Raw genomic sequence first — 20,595 nt, forward strand, 5'->3', positions numbered from 1 at the left:
GTCCTGTGGGGGACCTGTGTGAGTCCTGTTTGGGTCCTGTGTGGGACCTGTAGGGGTCCTATGTGGGTCCTGTGGGAGACCTGTAGGGTTCCTGTGAGGATCCTGTGGGGATCCTATAGGGGTCCTGTGGGGGTCCTGTGTGGGTCCTCTGGGGGACCTGTAGGGGTCCTGTGAGGATCCTGTGGGGATCCTGTAGGGATCCTATGTGGGTCCTGTGGGAGACCTGTAGGGTTCCTGTGAGGATCCTGTGGGGATCCTATAGGGGTCCTGTGGGGGACCTGTGTGAGTCCTGTTTGGGTCCTGTGTGGGACCTGTAGGGGTCCTGTGAGGATCCTGTGGGGGTCCTGTAGGGATCCTGTGGGGATCCTGTAGGGGTCCAGTATGGGTCCTGTAGGGGTCCTGTAGAGGGACCTGTGTGGGTCCTGTAGGGGTCCTGTGTGGGTCCCATAGGGGACCTGTGGGGATCCTGTAGGGGTCCTGTGGGGATCCTGTGGGGATCCTGTAGGGGCCCTGTAGGGGACCTGTGGGGATCCTGTAGGGGTCCTGTAGGGGACCTGTGGGGATCCTGTAGGGGTCCTGTAGGGGTCCTGTAGGGGACCTGAGGGGATCCTGTAGGGGTCCTGTGGGCATCCTGTAGGGGTCCTGTGGGGATCCTGTAGGGGTCCTGTGGGGATCCTGTAGGGGCCCTGTAGGGGACCTGTGGGGATCCTGTAGGGGTCCTGTAGGGGTCCTGTAGGGGACCTGAGGGGATCCTGTAGGGGTCCTGTGGGCATCCTGTAGGGGTCCTGTGGGGATCCTGTGGGGATCCTATAGGGGTCCTGTAGGGGACCTGAGGGGGGCCACTATCTTCTTCCAGATATTAAACCTGATTTCTTCTGATGAGGCAGATTTTCTACAGTTTTGCCTTGAAGCAGATCCAGAGGTTTGCCGTCATTTAACAAGCGCTGCTACTTTACCACTAAGCTGAGCTTCACCAGCTGATTAAAGTTATACATTATTAGGAAGTCTCTGACTTTGAAGAATGTAGTAAAAATAATGCTTTGAAAACATTTGAATTTTTCATAATGAATGAATAGAAAAATCCCCTTTCAGACCTAAAGCAACACCGTCTAATTAGAAAAGTAATCATTTATCTCTTTAGCAGCGCTCAGAAACATATCGTAGAAAAAAAAATCTGTCTGGGTCCACAAAAATGTAAAATTCTTCTGTAAGCCTCGTATGGAAACACGGGCAAGTGAATAAAATAAAAGTTGTATAAAGTTCAGAGGAAAATAACATTTAATTTTAAGGCCAAACTGTTTGGGCCTGGAACATGAAAAATCAAACTGAAACCATTAACTCATTAATTTACCATTTATGCATTAGATTAAAAGATCTCTACCCGGGCAATCACACATATAAATACTTTACTTTTTAATCTTTTAGCCCCTTATAGTAAAGCATTGGATGATTTAAAAAAAAAAAAAACTTCAGACTAAAACAAAATGTTCATCCTTAATAAAGTATCTTCAAAAACATTTTTTCTCCTAGAAAATATCTTGTCAGATTAAAGCTAGAATGTCCATTAAGTTTCATATTATTGGATATAAATATATTTAACAAATAAAAATCTGAAAATGATGTCAGGAATTTTCATGAAAACTTTCTTTTTATTGCAATAGTAAACAGTAAATATCCATGAACAGGTTTTAATTATTCCTGTTATTGCTTCTGAGTTGTTGTGGTTGTTTTTACACAAGATAGAGATAAATGTGGATTAGTAATTCGATAAATCTATAGATTATGGAGGAGAATCTACTTCATTTTGAATTGGGCTTAAAGATTCATTTACAGCAGAAGCAATAAAAACAGATCAAAGAGCAAATATTTGTCTAATTCCTTTGTTTGGTGAACAAAATATTTTACTTAATTGATTAATTAATATGCTTGAACAACAAATGTTTTAGAGTCTTTATGAAAAATCAAGATAAGCAACAGGAAAGAAATAATAGATGTTATAAAAGATGATATAAAGAGCAGAGACAGATTTTATGATACATCAATTAAGTATTTATTTCAACAAAAGCCCCAGTTAATAAGATTTACTTGTTATATTATTTTGAAATGAGGCAGATATGACGTAATTATCCAATTACAGCCGTGCTGAAAACATTATTAAAATAAGACCTTAGATCAGCTTTTTTCCAACTTAAGTTCAAAAGAATCAAGCGCTAATGATTAGCTGCATATGCTAACCATGACTTTAGCTGCGCATTACTGAGAAATACAGAAAACAATCATCGGTAGAACCAACCGGAAGTCAGACTGCACAGCAGCTGAAGACATCCGGTTTGAGGGTTTTGGATTTCAGAATAAAACTATTTGACTTTCTCACTAGACGTAAACCCAGCGCGTGTGTGGATAGCTAGCCGTCAGATTGCCGCCATATTGTGAGTGGCACATTTCGAGACGATTTTTGCAGTTTTATTTCCAAGTTTTGCAGATTTTTACACTATTTAATAAAGACGCAGTGTGATCGTTTTCTCTCTTACTGTTTGCTATTAAACCACAGCCACAGCTTTCTTCTTCATAGCGACTTTATATTTCACAGATGCTATTCTGAGATTCTGAAAACCTTTCATTACTTTTCTAAATGTATACGTTTTTTCATACTAATAGGCTCTATGCACAGCTCCACTACTTCCTGAATTTAAGGCAGCTCCTTTGTTTCCTGTCTTTCATGATTGGATGCACTGATTAATCCAGGTGTGTATGACCTAAGTAACTGGCCAGACACACCTGGATTAATCAGTTCGTCCAGTAATGAAAGACAGGAAACAAAGGAGCTGCCTTAAATTCAGGAAGTAGTGGAGCTGTGCATATAGCCCATAGGGCTCGGGATCCACGTTGCATTGTGGGACGTCGCGGTCATATTGACGGCTACGCAAACGTAAACATAGCTCTGATACAACGTTGTTGTTGAAAGAAGAGACAGAAGTAGAGAGAAAAAAGTCAAAAAAATGTCAAAATCCCAAAAAGGATCTGGAATTTACCGGGACACATTAAGTAGAGAAGCCAGGGACCGGTATGTTGACAAAATCAGCATTATTAATAATCTGGATCCATATGAAGTTCCAAACAATGAGTGGAGCACCGATGAGTGAGCGACTATACTTCAAAACAGTTCCCAAGCTACAAGTCCTTGGAGTCTCATATGCAGTTCATGAATGGATGGGTTCAGGAGCTGCAGATCATAAAGCCAGCAAACAGTGGGAACACAGTAATCCGTACGAAGGTAAGCTGTGATCAGACGGGCTCTGGAACCTGCTAGTTTAGCAACTGCTAACCGCGAATGCTAACAACCACTCACGCATGTAATGTACTTTTAACTAGCTGCTATGTGTTTCAAAGGTGTAGTTAGTAACGTTAACTGCCAACCCTCCGGGTTTCTCACGTATTTGAGCCTTTTCCTGCTGCCGTTTTTATTATTTTCCCGTAAAAGATCCCAACTTTGAAGGAAAGAAACAAAGTAGGCTATAAAATAAAGCCGTGCATCTTTAACTTACCAGAATGAAAATGATGTAACAGCACTGTAAACTTTCAGAGGGATAATTTTCAACAGATCAAATGAGTGAGATCTGCAGAGGCATCTATATCGTCTTATTATCCATAAAGATAATAACAACATAAAGGCTTCTCAGCAAGGAAGAAGACATTTCGGCAAATACAAAATAAGAGTTTGTTTGCAAATGCATGCAGGGATTAAATCATTGTGTAAATCATTATAACATTTGCAGGAAAGGGAGGGAAACCTTCCGCCCTGAGAGCACTATCCTCATTAATGTCACCTCAGTCATTTAAAGTACAGACATTAGAACAATTTAATGGGAATGTTTTGCTGCAGGAGGGACGGGTGTCCTTCAATGAATAAATGGCAACATAGAGGCTAAGACTGAACTTAAAGCTCCTGGATGAATGCTGGTTCGCTCAGCTGACGTGTCGTCTCTCCTGTCTCCTGTATGTCCAGTAACTTTAAAGTAGACTCAAAGGACATTGAGGCTTTTTATCATTTATTACTTTTGCTGGTAATTCTGATATAAAGCGTTGCACCTCCTGATACACGAATTATGCAGCATAAACAAACAGGTAAACAGAAAGCTTGAAGGTGAGATCAAAAACTGTATGCTCACTAGAGACTGACACGGGAGTGGATTTTCACTCCTGTCCCGTCCCACTCCCACAGAAAAAAATTGTGTCCCGTCCCGATCCCGGGCCAGAGTAGAAATCTAAATCCTGTCCTGTCCCACTCCTGGTGAAATTACTCCCACTCCCATCCCGCTCCTATTCAGAATGACTCCCGCTCCTGCTCCACTCCCATTCTTGTTGTTTTTGAGCGCGGGTGAAAAACTCAGAGCGGAAGTTACTATTGGTTTGCTCCCGCTCCCGTCTGCTCCCGTTAATGTTTAATCCTGTACCGTCCCAATCCCGTGATCGTTACTAATACTGACTCCTATCCCACGGGAATCCCGTGACCCGTGGGATTCCCGAAAAAATGTCAGTCTCTAATGCTCACCTCTCTACCAGCAACAACACTTAGGTGCAGGTGAGTTAGACTTAGACTAACTTTATTTTGATGCATACAGCTTTTCAACAGTGAAATGAACATTTCCATTTATAAAGTGCAGCAGTGATCAGAATGTAAACAGTGTGGGAGAAAAGGAAAACCAGTTCCTATATAAGGAATGAGTTTTATATGGAAACATGAAATTTTAAGACATCTGCCAGGAGGTTCCGTTTTATAGACACTTTGTGCATCTCAATAAAATTTGCCTAAGTCTAAGGAGGATAATCAAAAAACTTTATTTTCTCAGCTGTTATTGTCATTCCACCGTCACAAGTAAAGAGCAATGAAATTCCCTCATTCATTGGGAAGCACTGGGCTGCCATGGTGCGGCGCCCAGGGAGCAGCGTGGGCCTCAGGGTCCCAGAGGGGCAGTCTGTGGGGATCGAACTCACAACCTCAGGATTCAATGCTTTATACTCTAAACACTAGGCTGCCACTCCCCTAAGACTATGCCCCTCACAAGATGGCGCACGGGCTGACGTATCCCGTATTACCGGAGGGCTTTTACTTTGAAGAGCACTTACCGGAAACGTGTTTGTTTCTGAGCGCGTGTGATCGGCTCGTGCAGCAGTTATTCAATGCTCAGCGGTCTGCTGGTTTTTATTAAGCAGACCTCCTGTCGGTCTGTAGCGGAACAGCGACGCTTTGAAGAACTTTATTATAACTGTTTCCAGTTTTTTGTAATGTAGTGCGCGGCAGCTGTCGCTAAGCTCTGCCGTAAAGCAGGCCGTCAGCACATAAATGAGCTGAGCTGGTGAGTCATAGAGGCTAAATGTGAAAGTCAGCCGCGTGCTTTGCTAATAAATTTTTTAAAAAGCAGTTAAATAGTGACGCGCATCAGAGGAGGTCTGCTTCTACAGACTGGTTCATTAGTAACAGACCTCCTGGGCAAGGTCAGTCATTAGCTAACCGCTCTGATTGATCAGCTCCTGGTGTTCAGCAGGAAGTCGTCATCAGTCTGGGAGCAGATGTTACTGAAATAACTGCTGCCTGTTTGGCGGCTTCACACCGAAGGGACGAGATCTTCAGGTTTTTTCCTCCGACCAGCCCAGGATGCTTTCAGTCTGCTGGGTGGGGCCGACAGAGACCGGAGCCTAACCGAGCAGACCGCAGCATGGCCAAGACCGAGGAGGTCAGCAGGGAGGGGGGGCTGAAGCAGACCTCCAGGGACGGTCTGCACCGGAGAAACGCCGAGTCCGAAGTCTACGACGACGGGACCAACACCTTCTTCTGGTGAGTGGAGGCGCGTGGATGCGGTCACTGGTGGAAACATGAAGGTTGTGTGAAAGTCAGAGGCAGCCTTTGAAGTTACCGCTGATTAATGAGCCACGTGACTCTGAGGAATAATCAGGATCATTGATTTTCCTCCAAACTCAGCAGAGCTAAGCAGTGACGTTAACATCAGATGGTGAAGCTGCGTGTTCTGCGTGGGCTGCGTGGGCTTGGAGCAGATCTGGAAATGTGACATTCCCTCCCTGCAGTCAATCTGAACAGCTTCCGGTTGTTTCAAAGGATAAATCTTTATTTCTGCCTTAATATCAGTTTTAAATTCAATTCTTTATCTCTAGATGTGATTAAAAGCAAAGCAGCGATGCTGTAAATGTTGCTTTCTAGTCTTTATTTTTGTAATTCTCTGATCTTATGGTTCAGTTTTTATTTCAGCAGTGTTTGGGTCGGTGGTTGCCATGGATACAGATCCCCCATTATTTCAGCTTCTCTGCAGCAGATATTATTACAGGTTTATAGATATATGTCGAACTAGACATAGAAGTGGAAGGAGGTCTATTAGGTGCTGCAGACTGATCTATGCTGCCGTCATCCTTTATGTCGCTTCAAGGTTTTTAAATCAAATTCTTTCTAACGGATCCAGTTAGTTGAATATCTGGTTTTAAGGAGGAGGATTATGGAAGAAAGTGTTAAATTTCTATATGTGCGGTTTGACTGGAGAGTTTCCCACAGTGAGACATGGTGGTGGCTGCGTCATACTGTGGGGATGGTCTTCTAAAGCTGGTCGAAGCTGAGTAGAAGGACGTAGCCTCGTTAACCTTTAAAGCAAACATGTTGCAGTTATTTCGTCCTCCATGTTGATCCGTCACATTAAATAAAGCTTTGAATACTTCTGCAAGGCGTCTTTGATGTTACCAGTTTACCCAGTAAGACGTCTAAAATACTTCCATGTCGCACAACAGCTTCAAGTCATGGAGAATCAATCCCATAATGCATCAGCAGCAATGATGTCGTCTCAGAGTCACAAGCAGGTTTAATCTTAGGAGTTTGACTTGGTGTTGATGATGCAGACGAAATAGATATATATGCAGAATCTATAACTATATACGATATAAGATATACAATACACGGTATATAGCTCTATACTATATTCACAGCAGGTGGTGCGTTAATGTAAGGCAGGAGGTCTGGAGATGCTACGCTGCTGTAGCTTCTAGGTCCTGAGTGGGGGGGGGGGGGGGAGGGGCAGGGTGGCGGGGGGTCTCTGGGCCTGGTTGATCAGGCTGGTAGAACTGGAGGTTCTGGTCCTGATGGGGTGCAGCCTCCTGCCAGAGGGAAGGGACTGGAATGGTTTGTGGGGGGGGGGGGGGGGGGGGGGGGGGGGGGGGGGGGGTTCCCTGCAGGCCTCAGAGTCCTGGAGGCGTACACATCCTGGAGAGATGGAAGACTGCAGCCAATCACCTTCTCTGCCTATTGGCCGGGTCATTTCAGGCCGTCACATTCTATGTTCCCTGGATCTTCATCAAAACGGGTCATTCTGAGTCTGAAGAGAAATCTGATATCAGAGATTTCCTCAGATGCATTCAAGGAGTTTCATCTCCTGCTAGTTTAGTCCCAACAGCTTTTCAGCCAACCTAACTTATAGGAGCCAATATGTACCGAGTCTATATGTGACAGGAAATGATGCGCGTTTTACCGGGAAACGCAAAACGGTTTGATCGTTTGGCTGTGAAACACGGTCAGCCCACAGCTGGTCGTTTGCATCCGTTTGGCTTTATAAGCAAACAAAACTGCAAGAACAGCGGCTGGACATTTCCTGTTACCAGGCTGGACATTTCCCGTTTGGCAGGCTGGACATTTCCCGTTTGGCAGGCTGGACATTTCCCGTTTGGCAGGCTGGACATTTCCCGTTTGGCAGGCTGGACATTTCCCGTTTGGCAGGCTGGACATTTCCCGTTTGGCAGGCTGGACATTTCCCGTTTGGCAGGCTGGACATTTCCCGTTTGGCAGGCTGGACATTTCCCGTTTGGCAGGCTGGACATTTCCCGTTTGGCAGGCTGGACATTTCCCGTTTGGCAGGCTGGACATTTCCCGTTTGGCAGGCTGGACATTTCCCGTTTGGCAGGCTGGACATTTCCCGTTTGGCAGGCTGGACATTTCCCGTTACCAGGCTGGACATTTCCCGTTTGGCAGGCTGGACATTTCCCGTTTGGCAGGCTGGACATTTCCCGTTAACCGTCTCTCCCCAGGAAGACGCGGCGGTGTAAAACCCTGCAGAGGCTTTAAGCCTGGTTTTAGCTCCTTTAAGGGTTTTTAATTTCATTTGGAGAAGAGAGCAGAACCAGAGCAGAGATCTTCTGATTCTCAGCATCCGACCATGAAGAGTTTATTCTAACAAGCAGCTTTAAGCTCACTGAGCTGCTTCATCCTCCAATCTCAGCCTCCCTCTGGGCTGCGGGGGGGTCGCTACGTCTCCTGCCTGGTTTCTCACCTCCAGCGTCGCTATGGGGGAGTCGGCCTGGAGACAAACACCTCCCTCCCTCCCCTCCTCCTCCTGCTGAACAGGTTGGATGGGAGGTGGAACCAGGAGAAATGCTCTCTAGACTCAGGCGTGGCAGAGAGGCTGATGGAACAGCAGCAGCAGAATTCACTTCTAGACACGGAGCAGCTGATTGGAGATAAAATGGTGATGATGATGATGAAAGAGGAAGATTTTATCACAGCGTCTGTTGGAAGGAACCTTTGGCTGCTGAAGTTTAGCCCTAAACATCATCACTGTTTATCCTAAAAGACTGAATCCTCTCACTGCCTTCATCCTTCTTCATTTCTTCATGCAGTCGGTTAATAACTATTAAAGGCTTTAATAGTAGAAAAACATGGCCGCTTTAATTTAAAGCATGTTTTATTTTCTGATTATCAGAGTTTAAGCCAGAACTGAGAATAACTGCTAAAAATAAAGTTGTTTGTTCTCACGCAGCAGCAGAGGCTAAAGGTCACATCCTATAAATGTCACGTCTCCTGCAACAGGTTAGGGTTTGTATTCACACTAAACAATTCACAGTGAAACTCAATTCTATTCAGCCTATTTCTATACCTCCAGTTCTCATCATGTCATCTCAGGTCACTTTCCAGTTCACCAGATCATCCAGTCAGATTGATTCAAAGTTTTCCATCTAAGGAAAACCAGCTGATTGCATCGACTCATTGACTCTTCAGCAATCCCTCACACTAAGCATGCTTGTAGCGACAGTGGAGAGGAAAAACTCCCTTTGAACAGGAAGAAACCTCCAGCAGAACCAGGCTCAGGGTGAAATTATTCTACAATCTATTGCTGCATAGCTTCTTTCTCATTTTCATTATAATTTCTTATTATATCAAAGCTGAAATTTGTAAAACAGAAAACAATCAACATCACGACAGAAAGCGCATTTTATTTTAATATCATGAAACAAGAAAAAACGTTTATCTTTATAGAAAAAGCAAATTTAACTGACATGTTTTATGATGCGATTTGGAGGGAAGAACCACAGAGAAAAGATCATATGGGATGATGGATGGATGATGGATGGATGGATGGATGGATGATGGGTGGATGGATGATGGATGGATGGATGGATGGGTGGATGATGGGTTGATGGATGGATGGATGATGGATGGATGGATGATGGATGGATGGATGGATGATGGATGGATGGATGGAGGATGGATGGATGATGGGTGGATGATGGATGGATGGATGATGGATGGATGGGTGGATGATGGATGGATGGATGGATGGATGGATGGATGGATGATGGGTGGATGCTGGATGGATGGATGATGGGTGGATGATGGATGGGTGGATGATGGATGGATGGATGGATGGATGGATGGAGGATGGATGGATGATGGGTGGATGGATGATGGCTGGATGGATGGATGATGGATGGATGGATGGAGGATGGAAGGATGGATGGATGATGGGTGGATGATGGATGGATGGATGATGGATGGATGGGTGGATGATGGATGGATGGATGGATGGATGGATGGATGGATGATGGGTGGATGCTGGATGGATGGATGATGGGTGGATGATGGATGGGTGGATGATGGATGGATGGATGGATGGATGGATGGAGGATGGATGGATGATGGGTGGATGGATGATGGCTGGATGGATGGATGGAGGATGGATGGATGGATGATGGATGGATGGATGGATGAATGGATGGATGATGGATGGATGGATGGAGGATGGATGGATGGATGATTGATGGATGATGGATGGATGGATGGATGGAGGATGGATGGATGGATGATGGATGAATGGATGAATGGATGGAGGATGGATGGATGGATGGATGGATGATGGATAGATGATGGATGGATGATGGATGGATGGATGGATGGATGAACGGATGATGGATGGAGGATGGCTGGATGGATGATGGATGGCTGAACGGATGATGGATGGATGGATGATGGATGGATGGATGGATGGATGATGGATGGATGGATGATGGACGGATGGATGGATTATGGATGGATGGATGGAGGATGGAAGGATGGATGGATGATGGGTGGATGGATGGATGGATGATGGATGGATGGATGATGGATGGATGGATGGATGATGGATGGATGGATGGAGGATGGAAGGATGGATGGATGATGGGTGGATGATGGATGGATGGATGATGGATGGATGGGTGGATGATGGATGGATGGATGGATGGATGGATGGATGGATGATGGGTGGATGCTGGATGGATGGATGATGGGTGGATGATGGATGGGTGGATGATGGATGGATGGATGGATGGATGGATGGAGGATGGATGGATGATGGGTGGATGGATGATGGCTGGATGGATGGATGGAGGATGGATGGATGGATGATGGATGGATGGATGGATGAATGGATGGATGATGGATGGATGGATGGAGGATGGATGGATGGATGATTGATGGATGATGGATGGATGGATGGATGGAGGATGGATGGATGGATGAATGGATGAATGGATGGAGGATGGATGGATGGATGGATGGATGATGGATAGATGATGGATGGATGATGGATGGATGGATGGATGGATGAACGGATGATGGATGGAGGATGGCTGGATGGATGATGGATGGCTGAACGGATGATGGATGGATGGATGATGGATGGATGGATGGATGGATGATGGATGGATGGATGATGGACGGATGGATGGATTATGGATGGATGAACGGATGATGGATGGATGGATGGATGAGGGATGATGGATGGATGGATGGATGATGGATGGATGGATGATGGACGGATGGATGATGGATGGATGGATGGATGGATGATGGATGGATGATGGATGGATGGATGATGGATGGATGATGGATGGATGGATGATGGATGGATGATGGATGAATGATGGATGGCTGATGGATGGATGATGGATGGATGATGGATGGATGGATGATGGATGGATGATGGATGGCTGATGGATGGATGGATGGATGATGGATGGATGATGGATGGCTGATGGATGGATGGATGGATGGATGATGGATGGATGATGATGGATGGATGGATGATGATGGATGGATGATGGATGGATGGATGATGGGTGGATGGATGGATGATGGATGGATGATGGATTGATGGATGGATGGATGATGGGTGGATGGATGGATGGATGGATGATGGATGGATGGATGGATGATGGATGGATGATGGATGGATGGACGGATGGATGATGGATGGATGGATGGATGGATGGATGATGGATGGATGATGGATGGATGGATGATGGATGGATGATGGATGGATGATGGATGGATGGATGGATGGATGGACGGATGGATGATGGATGGATGGATGATGGATGGATGGATGATGGATGGATGGATGGATGATGGATGGATGATGGATGGATGGATGGATGGATGGATGATGGATGGATGATGGATGGATGGATGATGGATGGATGGATGGATGATGGATGGATGATGGATGGATGGATGATGGATGGATGGATGATGGATGGATGGATGGATGCATAATAAAGCATAAGAGCATATTGCTTGGAATCCAGAGATTGTGAGTTCCATCCCCACAGCCTCCACTCTGGGTCCCTGAGCCAGACCCTTAACCCCACTCTGCGCTCTGCGCCGCACCATGGCAGCCCTCTGCTCCCCAGGGGGAGGGGCTAAATGCAGAGAGGGGGTTTGGGTGCTCTAGTGCTGCCAGAGGAATGAGAATATAAATGAATAAATGGTCAGAATGAGGGTTTAGTTTCTAAACTAGTTGGACAGTTTTAACTAAACTTCCATCAGTGATTCTGACTAAACTGCGTCTGATGGAGGAAATTATTTAGCTAAATTCAAACCCGTATCTGGAAGCATCCATCCTTCTGTCCTTCCGTCCATCTGACCGTCCATCCATCTGTCCGTCCATCCTTCTGTCCTTCCGTCCATCTGTCCGTCCATCCATCTGTCCGTCCATCCATCTGTCCGTCCATCCATCTGACCGTCCATCCATCTGACCGTCCATCCATCTGTCCGTCCATCCATCTGACCGTCCATCCATCCGTCCTCAGAGTCACTCAATTCAATTCAATTCAGTTTATTTATATAGCGCCAAATTCACAACACATGTCATCTCAAGGCACTTTACAGTTCAACCAGATCATATTGATACAAAGTTTTCTATCTAAGGAAAACCAGTTGATTGCATCGACTCATTGACTCAAATACAATCCCCCACACTAAGCATGCTTGTAGCGACAGTGGAGAGGAAAAACTCCCTTTTAACAGGAAGAAACCTCCAGCAGAACCAGGCTCAGTGTGAGCGGCCATCTGCTGAGGCCGACTGGGGTTCAAGGAGACAGAAGCAGACATAGAAAAAGAAGCATAGATACAAAAGGCAACTGTCAACCAGCTCCACAGGCGGCCCCGTCCAGGAAACACACAGCCAGGCAGACGAGCTCCAAGGCAGCTCCCATGCCAGAGGACGAAGAGAGCACATCCACTCAGTCACGGTCAGAGAAACAGGACCACACTGGAAAACAGGCCGATCTCCAACATCTATTAACAAGGGTGTTGATAGAAGCAGCACAGCTGATGTTTCTTTCCAGGATGACGTCACAGCCAAACAGGAACAGACGAGGCAAAGCTACTCTGAGGAAAAGCAGAGAGAGCAGAAGGTTAGAGATTGAACTAACAGATTCTGCAGAATAGGAGAACAGAGAGAGAATGAAGCAGATACCCTCAGTGATACCCTAACATCATATTTAATAATCATCAGGAATATTTTAGCGTCCTTTGTTGGACGCTGTTCTGGCTGCAGACCTGTTTTACGTCTGCAGACCTGTTTTCCGGCTGCAGACCTGTTTTCCGGCTGCAGACCTGTTCTACCCCTCAGATATCAGCAGCTGCTCAAAGCAAACTTTGCCCTTAAATCTAATCTGTATAGATGAGTGGAACCCACAGGATGTCGGAGTGACACCAGCGCGGCGTGCTGAAGGCCAAAGTTTGGTCATCGGTGTGGATTTCTGGAGAATCTATTAATGTTTCACCATCGACAGGTGAACCTGTTCAGGCTGCTGTTCAGCAAATCAGATTTTCATTTAGACCTGCGTGGACGTTGGTGTGTTAGATTAAACCAAGAGGCTCCTAGCAGGATGGATTATAGTCAGATTCCTCTTGAACTTTTCCAGCTGTTCTTCTGTGGGTTACGTCCTACTTTGTAGATCTAGATTCTACGGGTTTTTTGCTGCAAAGATGGCGGCTCCTTCATTCCTTGTCCTGGTTTCTATCAGAGAGCCACGGACCCCTGCAGCTCCTACAGAGCTACCAGAGACCTCCTGGCTTGGTTCTAGAGTCTGCCTTTATAGATGTGCTCTTCTATCATCTGGTTCATTGATGGAGATGTTATCTCTCCAAATCATGGGATGTTGTTCTATAAGCTAGCTCTGCTGTAACCTTCCTCCTGACCCTTCTGACGCCATCTTTGATCTCCACCATCATTCATCAGTTCATTGTTTAATGAGCAGGTCTGTGCTGGTGGTCTGCCACATGAAGCAGACTGAATGACCATGAAAGCTGCTTAGAATGAGTGAAAAAGACTGATTTATTCCACAGTGATGATCTACTGAGGTTTTTAATTTACCGTTTGAATGTGTTTAAGCATAAAGATGAAAAGCCGCTAATCTCCCTCTGCTCCCGCAGGCGAGCCCACACCCTGAGCGTGCTCTTCATCCTGACCTGCGCCCTGGTCTACGTCACGCTGCTGGAGGAGACGCCTCAGGACACCGCCTACAACACTAAGAGGTCAGTGTGCCGCCAGGGTCGCCGTGCCGCCGCCGGGGTCGCGGTGCCGCCGCCGTAGATCTTTTACTCTACGACAGCTTCTGCAGGACGTTCCATGTCAGGATGTTTTAGCTTCTTTATTTTTGCTTTTGTCTGCTATGAAGGGAGGAGGGCTCACTCTAAGAAGGTAGATCTATAGTGATGTTTGCTGATGCGTCTAAAAGATTGAATAAAGGCTCTTAATGGGATTTGCTGCAGTCAGCACAGTCCAGCTCAACGGGATAAAGATCCCAGCACCCCCCTGCCCCCCCACTCACACTCCCACACACACAGTCGTGTTTGCATGACTTATGGGGACATTTCATAGACTTCCATTCATTAATAGGGCCTAGCCCCGACCCTGGGCCGAGCCCCGACTCAAAGAGAACTTTACAGAGAGAATCCTGGTCCCCATAAGGACCTAGGTCCCCATGGCGTGACTGTGAACGGGGGTGGTAGGCGTGGGCTGCAGGAGTATGCCCATCGATCTAAGGGTTGTCAGTTCAAACCCCGGCTCCAGCTTTCAGTGCTGTTGTGTCCTTGGGCAAGACACTTGACCTGCATTACCTACTGATGGTGGCCAGATGGTGGCGCCAGCGTACGGCAGCCTGGTTTCAGTCAGGCCAGCTGTAGCTGCTATGTAGCTCACCACCATCAGTGTGTGAGTGAATGTAAAGCGCTTTGCTAAAGTCCTCTGCCATCTGACGCTTTATAAGAACAAGACCAGATCCACTGGTGACCAGATCCACTGGTGACCAGATCCACTGGTGACCAGATCCACTGGTGACCAGATCCACTGGTGACCAGATCCACTGGTGACCAGATCCACTGGTGACCAGATCAGGCTTTTCCTTTCAGTCTGGCTCGTTATCCCTACCTTCTCTATTTATCCTGCTAGTTCAGACGGTATGGCCCCTCCCTCATTATTGTCCCATTTAAACTCCTTCAGCATAGCTTGATGTTGCTATATAATTTATATAATAGAACAAGCTCTGATTATCCTTCACTCCTGGTGAACTTTCACCATCAGGCACTAAAAGAATTCACATCATTTGAAGCTTTTTAGATGTCAGACTGTTAGAAAAAGGTGAAAATGATCAGGCAGCTTTGGGAGAGACGCGACTGACTGATCGGTGCTTGTTGTTTCAGGGGCATCGTGGCCAGCATCCTGGTGTTCCTCTGTTTCGGAGTAACGCAGGCTAAGGATGGACCCTTCACCAGACCCCATCCAGGTAAAACACACTTCCTCAGGTGATCGAACCCTCGTGATCCACATCAGGTCTCTGACCTCATTCTTTGGCTTTTTATCCTCATTGCCTCAAGGCCACACACACACACACACACACACACACACACACACACCATACCGCCTTCTCTGCTCTGATTGGTCAGAGGAGTTGGCCTGATGAGTTGGCTCCTCCCATTAGCAGCTTTTCAAAATAAGAAGTTGCAGATAGAATTTGCTACCAGCTCAGTAAAACATAGAGTTTTGATAATAGATTTACTATGACGGTTAGATAGTTGATAAAATACATCAAAGATAGATTTAGGTGATGTTTTGTTGTTTACCGAAAGATCATGAATATATTAAACAACTAGAACTGGAAGTAAATGAATAATCATTTAAATTAAGTCTAAATAATGAATTATAATCAGTAGAATCATTTTATGTGTAATTTGCCGACTGACCGGGTTTTACATTAAGGGTTGGACTCCACCGTCCGGCTGTCTTTATTAATAATTATATTAATTACCAACCAAATAAATGTCTCTGTTCATTGGGGGGGGGGCATCTTGTTTCCCGCCTCCTAAAGAGTCTGAAATCCAATCAGGGCCTCAAGCAGCAGCTCTGCGAACAACATGATCAGAGAGACATTCATTAGATTTTTATTTTACACTATTTGTTATTTTAGGGTGAAGGAGAAAAATATTCCTGTGAGTTTAAAGCTCAGCCTGTAGAGAAGCTGCAGGTAAACATGGCTGCTCTGCCTGGATATCCGCCACGCTCCTTTAACGCACAGATCAGTTATATCTAGAAAAATAAATCTATTCCTGCCATATAATCACGCATACCGGCTTATATTCCCATATTCTGGTGTTTTATAGAGTTATTTATCTGCATAGGGCCGTTATAATGCTGTGACTCTATTCCATCATAAATGGTTGAAGCTGCAGTCGGTCGTCAGCCTGACGGATCCGGCCGCCTCTTTAACGCCACAGGGAAGGAAGGCGTGGAAAGAAAACAAGCAGGTTGGAGGAGCAGAGGCGACGCCTCAGACGTGTTTGTTGTTGCTCTGCTTGTTGTCAGGTTACAGTTGGAGCTCCTGTGATTTACTGTGAACAAACAGACACACTCCCTGACCTGTTGAGCGAGTCCAGTCACTTCTGTTGCTCTGCGCTGCAGGTTCCTCCGTAGATGAACTCAGACCTGTTACTGAACAACTGAGCAATAAAGGAAATGAATCTCTACAGATCAGATCAGAAATGATGTTTTTTTGCAGAGCTTTGATCTGTTTACCTGATTTTAAACTCTCTTCATGGTTGCTGCTCTCAGCTGATCGTTGCTTATAAATTAATTAGTTCACTGAACAGAACAGTTTATGTAAAACCAGTTGAATTATTCTAAATCTGAAAGCCTCTAGAATCTGAGATGAGCTTCACTATCATCTCCAAATATTCAGCCTCCAGGAATCAGGCTGTATTTGTAATATCATTTAAAAAAAAGAAATGCAGGTTCCACATTATGCAAACACTGTTTTTGGTCTCGATGCATTTAGCAATGTTCCCTCCAGGCCTGTAGGTGGCGGTCAAACACTCTGAATGGTGTAGATCTGTCCCATAGACACCAGTCTCACTCACATTTTATGCTTTTATAGAAACCTTTAAAATCCAGTTTAAGGTTTAAAACTAAGGAATAAAACTTTGATGACAGATTATCCATCTTTCTGTAAACGGTCCTGCTTCCTTTACCTCTAATGTTCCCCCTTTGGGACACCATCCACACCTGGGATCCTTTACCATTCAGATCTAGGTCACACTGTCGGTGCATCTCTAGTTAGATTAGATCTAAGATAATGAGCTCATCACAGATGAAGGTCCAAATGGTTGAACCTGCAGAATCGGGATCTGATCCATTGTGTGTGTTTCTCTCCAGCTTACTGGCGTTTCTGGCTGTGTGTTAGCGTCGCCTACGAACTCTTCCTCATCTTCATCCTGTTTCAGGTATGGATCCAATTCTATAAAAGCTTTTCTATCTAGACATTGATCCTGACTCTAAATCAGCAGAACTCTGCTCCACTGGGCCGATTTCCCCCACGGGGCCGATTTCCCCCACTGAGCCGATTTCCCCCACGGGGCCCGATTTCCCCCACTGGGGCCGATTTCCCCCACTGGGGCCGATTTCCCCCACTGGGGCCGATTTCCCCCACTGGGCTGTTCTAATAGAATCATCATTTTAAATTTTTAGGGAAATCATATTTAAATGTCAAATCATTCTGGCTTAAACATTTGTATTAATGTACTTTTTATCAGACCATATTGTCCCAAATCCTGTCTTAAAATCTGTTTTTTTTTTTTTTCCGTTATCTTCTGCAGGCCAGTTAGTTCTACATCAGCCTGAACACCTAAATTCAGCCAATCATATATCAACGGTCATCTGTCAATCAAATGTTTTCGGTCATAGCATCTTGATTCATATGTCGCAGCTAATACAGGTGCTGGTCATAAAATTAGAATATCATGAAAAAGTAGATTGATTTCAGTAATTCCATTTAAAAAGTGAAACTTGTATATTATATTCATACATTACATACAAACTCATATATTTCAGATGTTTATTTTGTTTAATTTTGATGATTACAAATGACAACAAATGAAAATCTCAAATTCATCATATCAGAAAATTAGAATATTACTGAAGACCAATAAAAACAAAGGATTTATAGAAATGTTGGCCAACTGAAAAGTATGAACATGAAAAGTATGAGCATGTACAGCACTCAGTATTTAGTCGGGCCTCCTTTGGCCTGTATTACTGCAGCAATGCGGCGTGGCATGGAGTCGATCAGTCTGTGGCACTGCTCAGGTGTTATGATAGCCCAGGTTGCTCTAATAGTGGCTTTTAGCTCTTCTGAATTGTTGGGTCTGGTGTATTGCATCTTCTTCTTCACAATACCCCATAGATTTTCTATGGGGTTAAGGTCAGGAGAGTTTGCTGGCCAATTAAGAACAGGGATACCATGGTCCTTCAACCAGGTACTGGTAGCTTTGGCACTGTGTGCAGGTGCCAAGTCCTGTTGGAAAATGAAATCTGCATCTCCAAAACGTTGGTCAGCTGCAGGAAGCATGAAGTGCTCTAAAACTTCCTGGTATGTGGCTGCGTTGACCCTGGACCTCAGAAAACACAATGGACCAACACCAGCAGATGACATGGCACCCCAAACCATCACTGACTGTGGAAACTTTACACTGGACTTCAAGCAACGTGGATGAAGTGCCTCTCTTCTTTTCCTCCAGACTCTGGGCCCTTGATTTCCAAAGGAAATGCAAAATTTACTTTCATCAGAGAACATGACTTTGGACCACTCACCAGCAGTCCAGTCCTGTTTCTCTTTAGCCCAGGCAAGACGCTTCTGACGCTGTCTGTGGTTCAAGAGTGGCTTGACACAAGGAATGCGACAGCAGAAACCCATGTCTTTCATACGTCTGTGTGTGGTGGTTCTTGAAGCACTCACTCCAGCTGCAGTCCACTCTTTGTGAATCTCCCCCACATTTTTGAATGGGTTTTGTTTCACAATCCTCTCCAGGGTGCGGTTATCTCTCTTGCTTGTACACTTTTTTCGACCACATCTTTTCCTTCCCTTCGCCTCTCTATTAATGTGCTTGGACACTGAGCTCTGTGAACAGCCAGCCTCTTTAGCGATGACCTTTTGTGTCTTGCCCTCCTTGTGCAAGGTGTCGATGGTCGTCTTTTGGACAACTGTCAAGTCAGCAGTCTTCCCCATGATTGTGTAGCCTATAGAACTAGACTGAAAGACCATTTAAAGGCTTTTGCAGGTGGTTTGAGTTAATTAGCTGATTAGAGTGTGGCACCAGGGGCCATCAATTTTGAACCTTTTCACAATATTCTAATTTTCTGATATGATGAATTTGAGATTTTCATTTGTTGTCATTTGTAATCATCAAAATTAAACAAAATAAACATCTGAAATATATGAGTTTGTATGTAATGTATGAATATAATATACAAGTTTCACTTTTTAAATGGAATTACTGAAATCAATCTACTTTTTCATGATATTCTAATTTTATGACCAGCACCTGTATACGCAACGGTTGAAACCAGAATCCTTTCCTTTCCCATTGAGTTGCGTCCCAGTGTTCACGGGGATGGACGTCTGTGTCTTCGGCAGGCGTAGAGCTAACAGAACTGGCAGCGTTGCGAGGCAAGGGCTCAAACATGTACGGCTGGAAGCCTTCTACACCAAACCAAGCTTCTGCCGCCCTGGCGTCCTCTTCCACAACATCTTCGTCCCCGCTTTCCTCCTCTAAATAAAAAATGGATGACGGAGGAGACTCATCCACGACCTCCGACACTAAACTCTCCTCCTCTTGCATGTTTCCGCTGTCCATAGCGTTCCTTGACAGCGTCGTTTCTAAGGCACCAATTTAGTGCTACTTGGTCCCAATGGAATTTCCCATTGGGAACCTGCTAGCGCTAAGATGCTAACTGGTTAGCAACATGCTTCCCACAAACCGGCCACAACCAGACTTAATTGTGAACCTTCTGCCACAACAATCCCGCCCCCTTGATAATCGACCAATCACATTCACCCCCTTCCCTGCGACTTTAAGGCGTTCTTAAATGCCTGTTTTTTCTGTCTCTTCCAGTTAAATTTAATTAAAAAGACAAGGATCCAGTCCGTTTAGCCCGGGTTCCAGTTTGGAGATGATTTATCAAAGTTCAAACTTGATGCAGGAACTAGAAGCTGTATTTGCATCAGAACTGATCAGGTGTTGATGAAGCCGTTCTTCTCTGAACAGACGGTTCATGATGGACGACAGTTCATGAAGTACATTGACCCCAGATTGGGGGTCCCTCTGCCTGAGCGGGATTATGGAGGGAACTGCCTCATCTACGACCCGGGGAACACTACTGACCCCTTCCACAACCTCTGGGTAAGAAAATTACCTTTTCAGCTAATTTCTCCTTCAAAGGTTTGAAATAAAACCCATTAAAGGTTAAAATGTTGAACCTTTAATGGGTTTTATTTGGATTTTATGTGATAAAATAACTTTAAATGTTGCTGAGTGATTCCAGCTTTCCTCTCTTCAACATCTAGAAACAGAATATTTGCAGCTTCATCTTTACATTGAGAGATTTAGGTCCGTACTTTGACTAGGCCATTCTGCTTTAATCTGCTCACCTCCGGCTCAGTCTGAATTGTTTA

At 45.1% G+C, this 20,595-nt stretch overlaps 1 protein-coding gene across 1 annotated transcript in view; it reads left to right on the forward strand.

Moving 5' to 3' along the window:
- The first annotated feature begins 5,132 nt into the window (after window positions 1-5,132).
- Window positions 5,133-20,595, forward strand: part of ptdss2 (phosphatidylserine synthase 2) — a 32,414-nt gene continuing 16,951 nt past the window's right edge. The window contains exons 1-5 of the mRNA XM_038270881.1: window positions 5,133-5,836; window positions 14,027-14,128; window positions 15,296-15,378; window positions 17,301-17,368; window positions 20,189-20,323. Of these exons, the coding sequence (XP_038126809.1) occupies window positions 5,718-5,836; window positions 14,027-14,128; window positions 15,296-15,378; window positions 17,301-17,368; window positions 20,189-20,323 (507 nt within the window). The 5' untranslated portion in view covers window positions 5,133-5,717. The remainder of the gene's footprint in view (window positions 5,837-14,026; window positions 14,129-15,295; window positions 15,379-17,300; window positions 17,369-20,188; window positions 20,324-20,595) is intronic.

The sequence above is a fragment of the Cyprinodon tularosa genome, unplaced genomic scaffold (genome assembly GCF_016077235.1).
Source record: "Cyprinodon tularosa strain WSP-4 unplaced genomic scaffold, ASM1607723v1 ctg781, whole genome shotgun sequence".
Classification (NCBI taxonomy): Eukaryota; Metazoa; Chordata; class Actinopteri; order Cyprinodontiformes; family Cyprinodontidae; genus Cyprinodon; species Cyprinodon tularosa.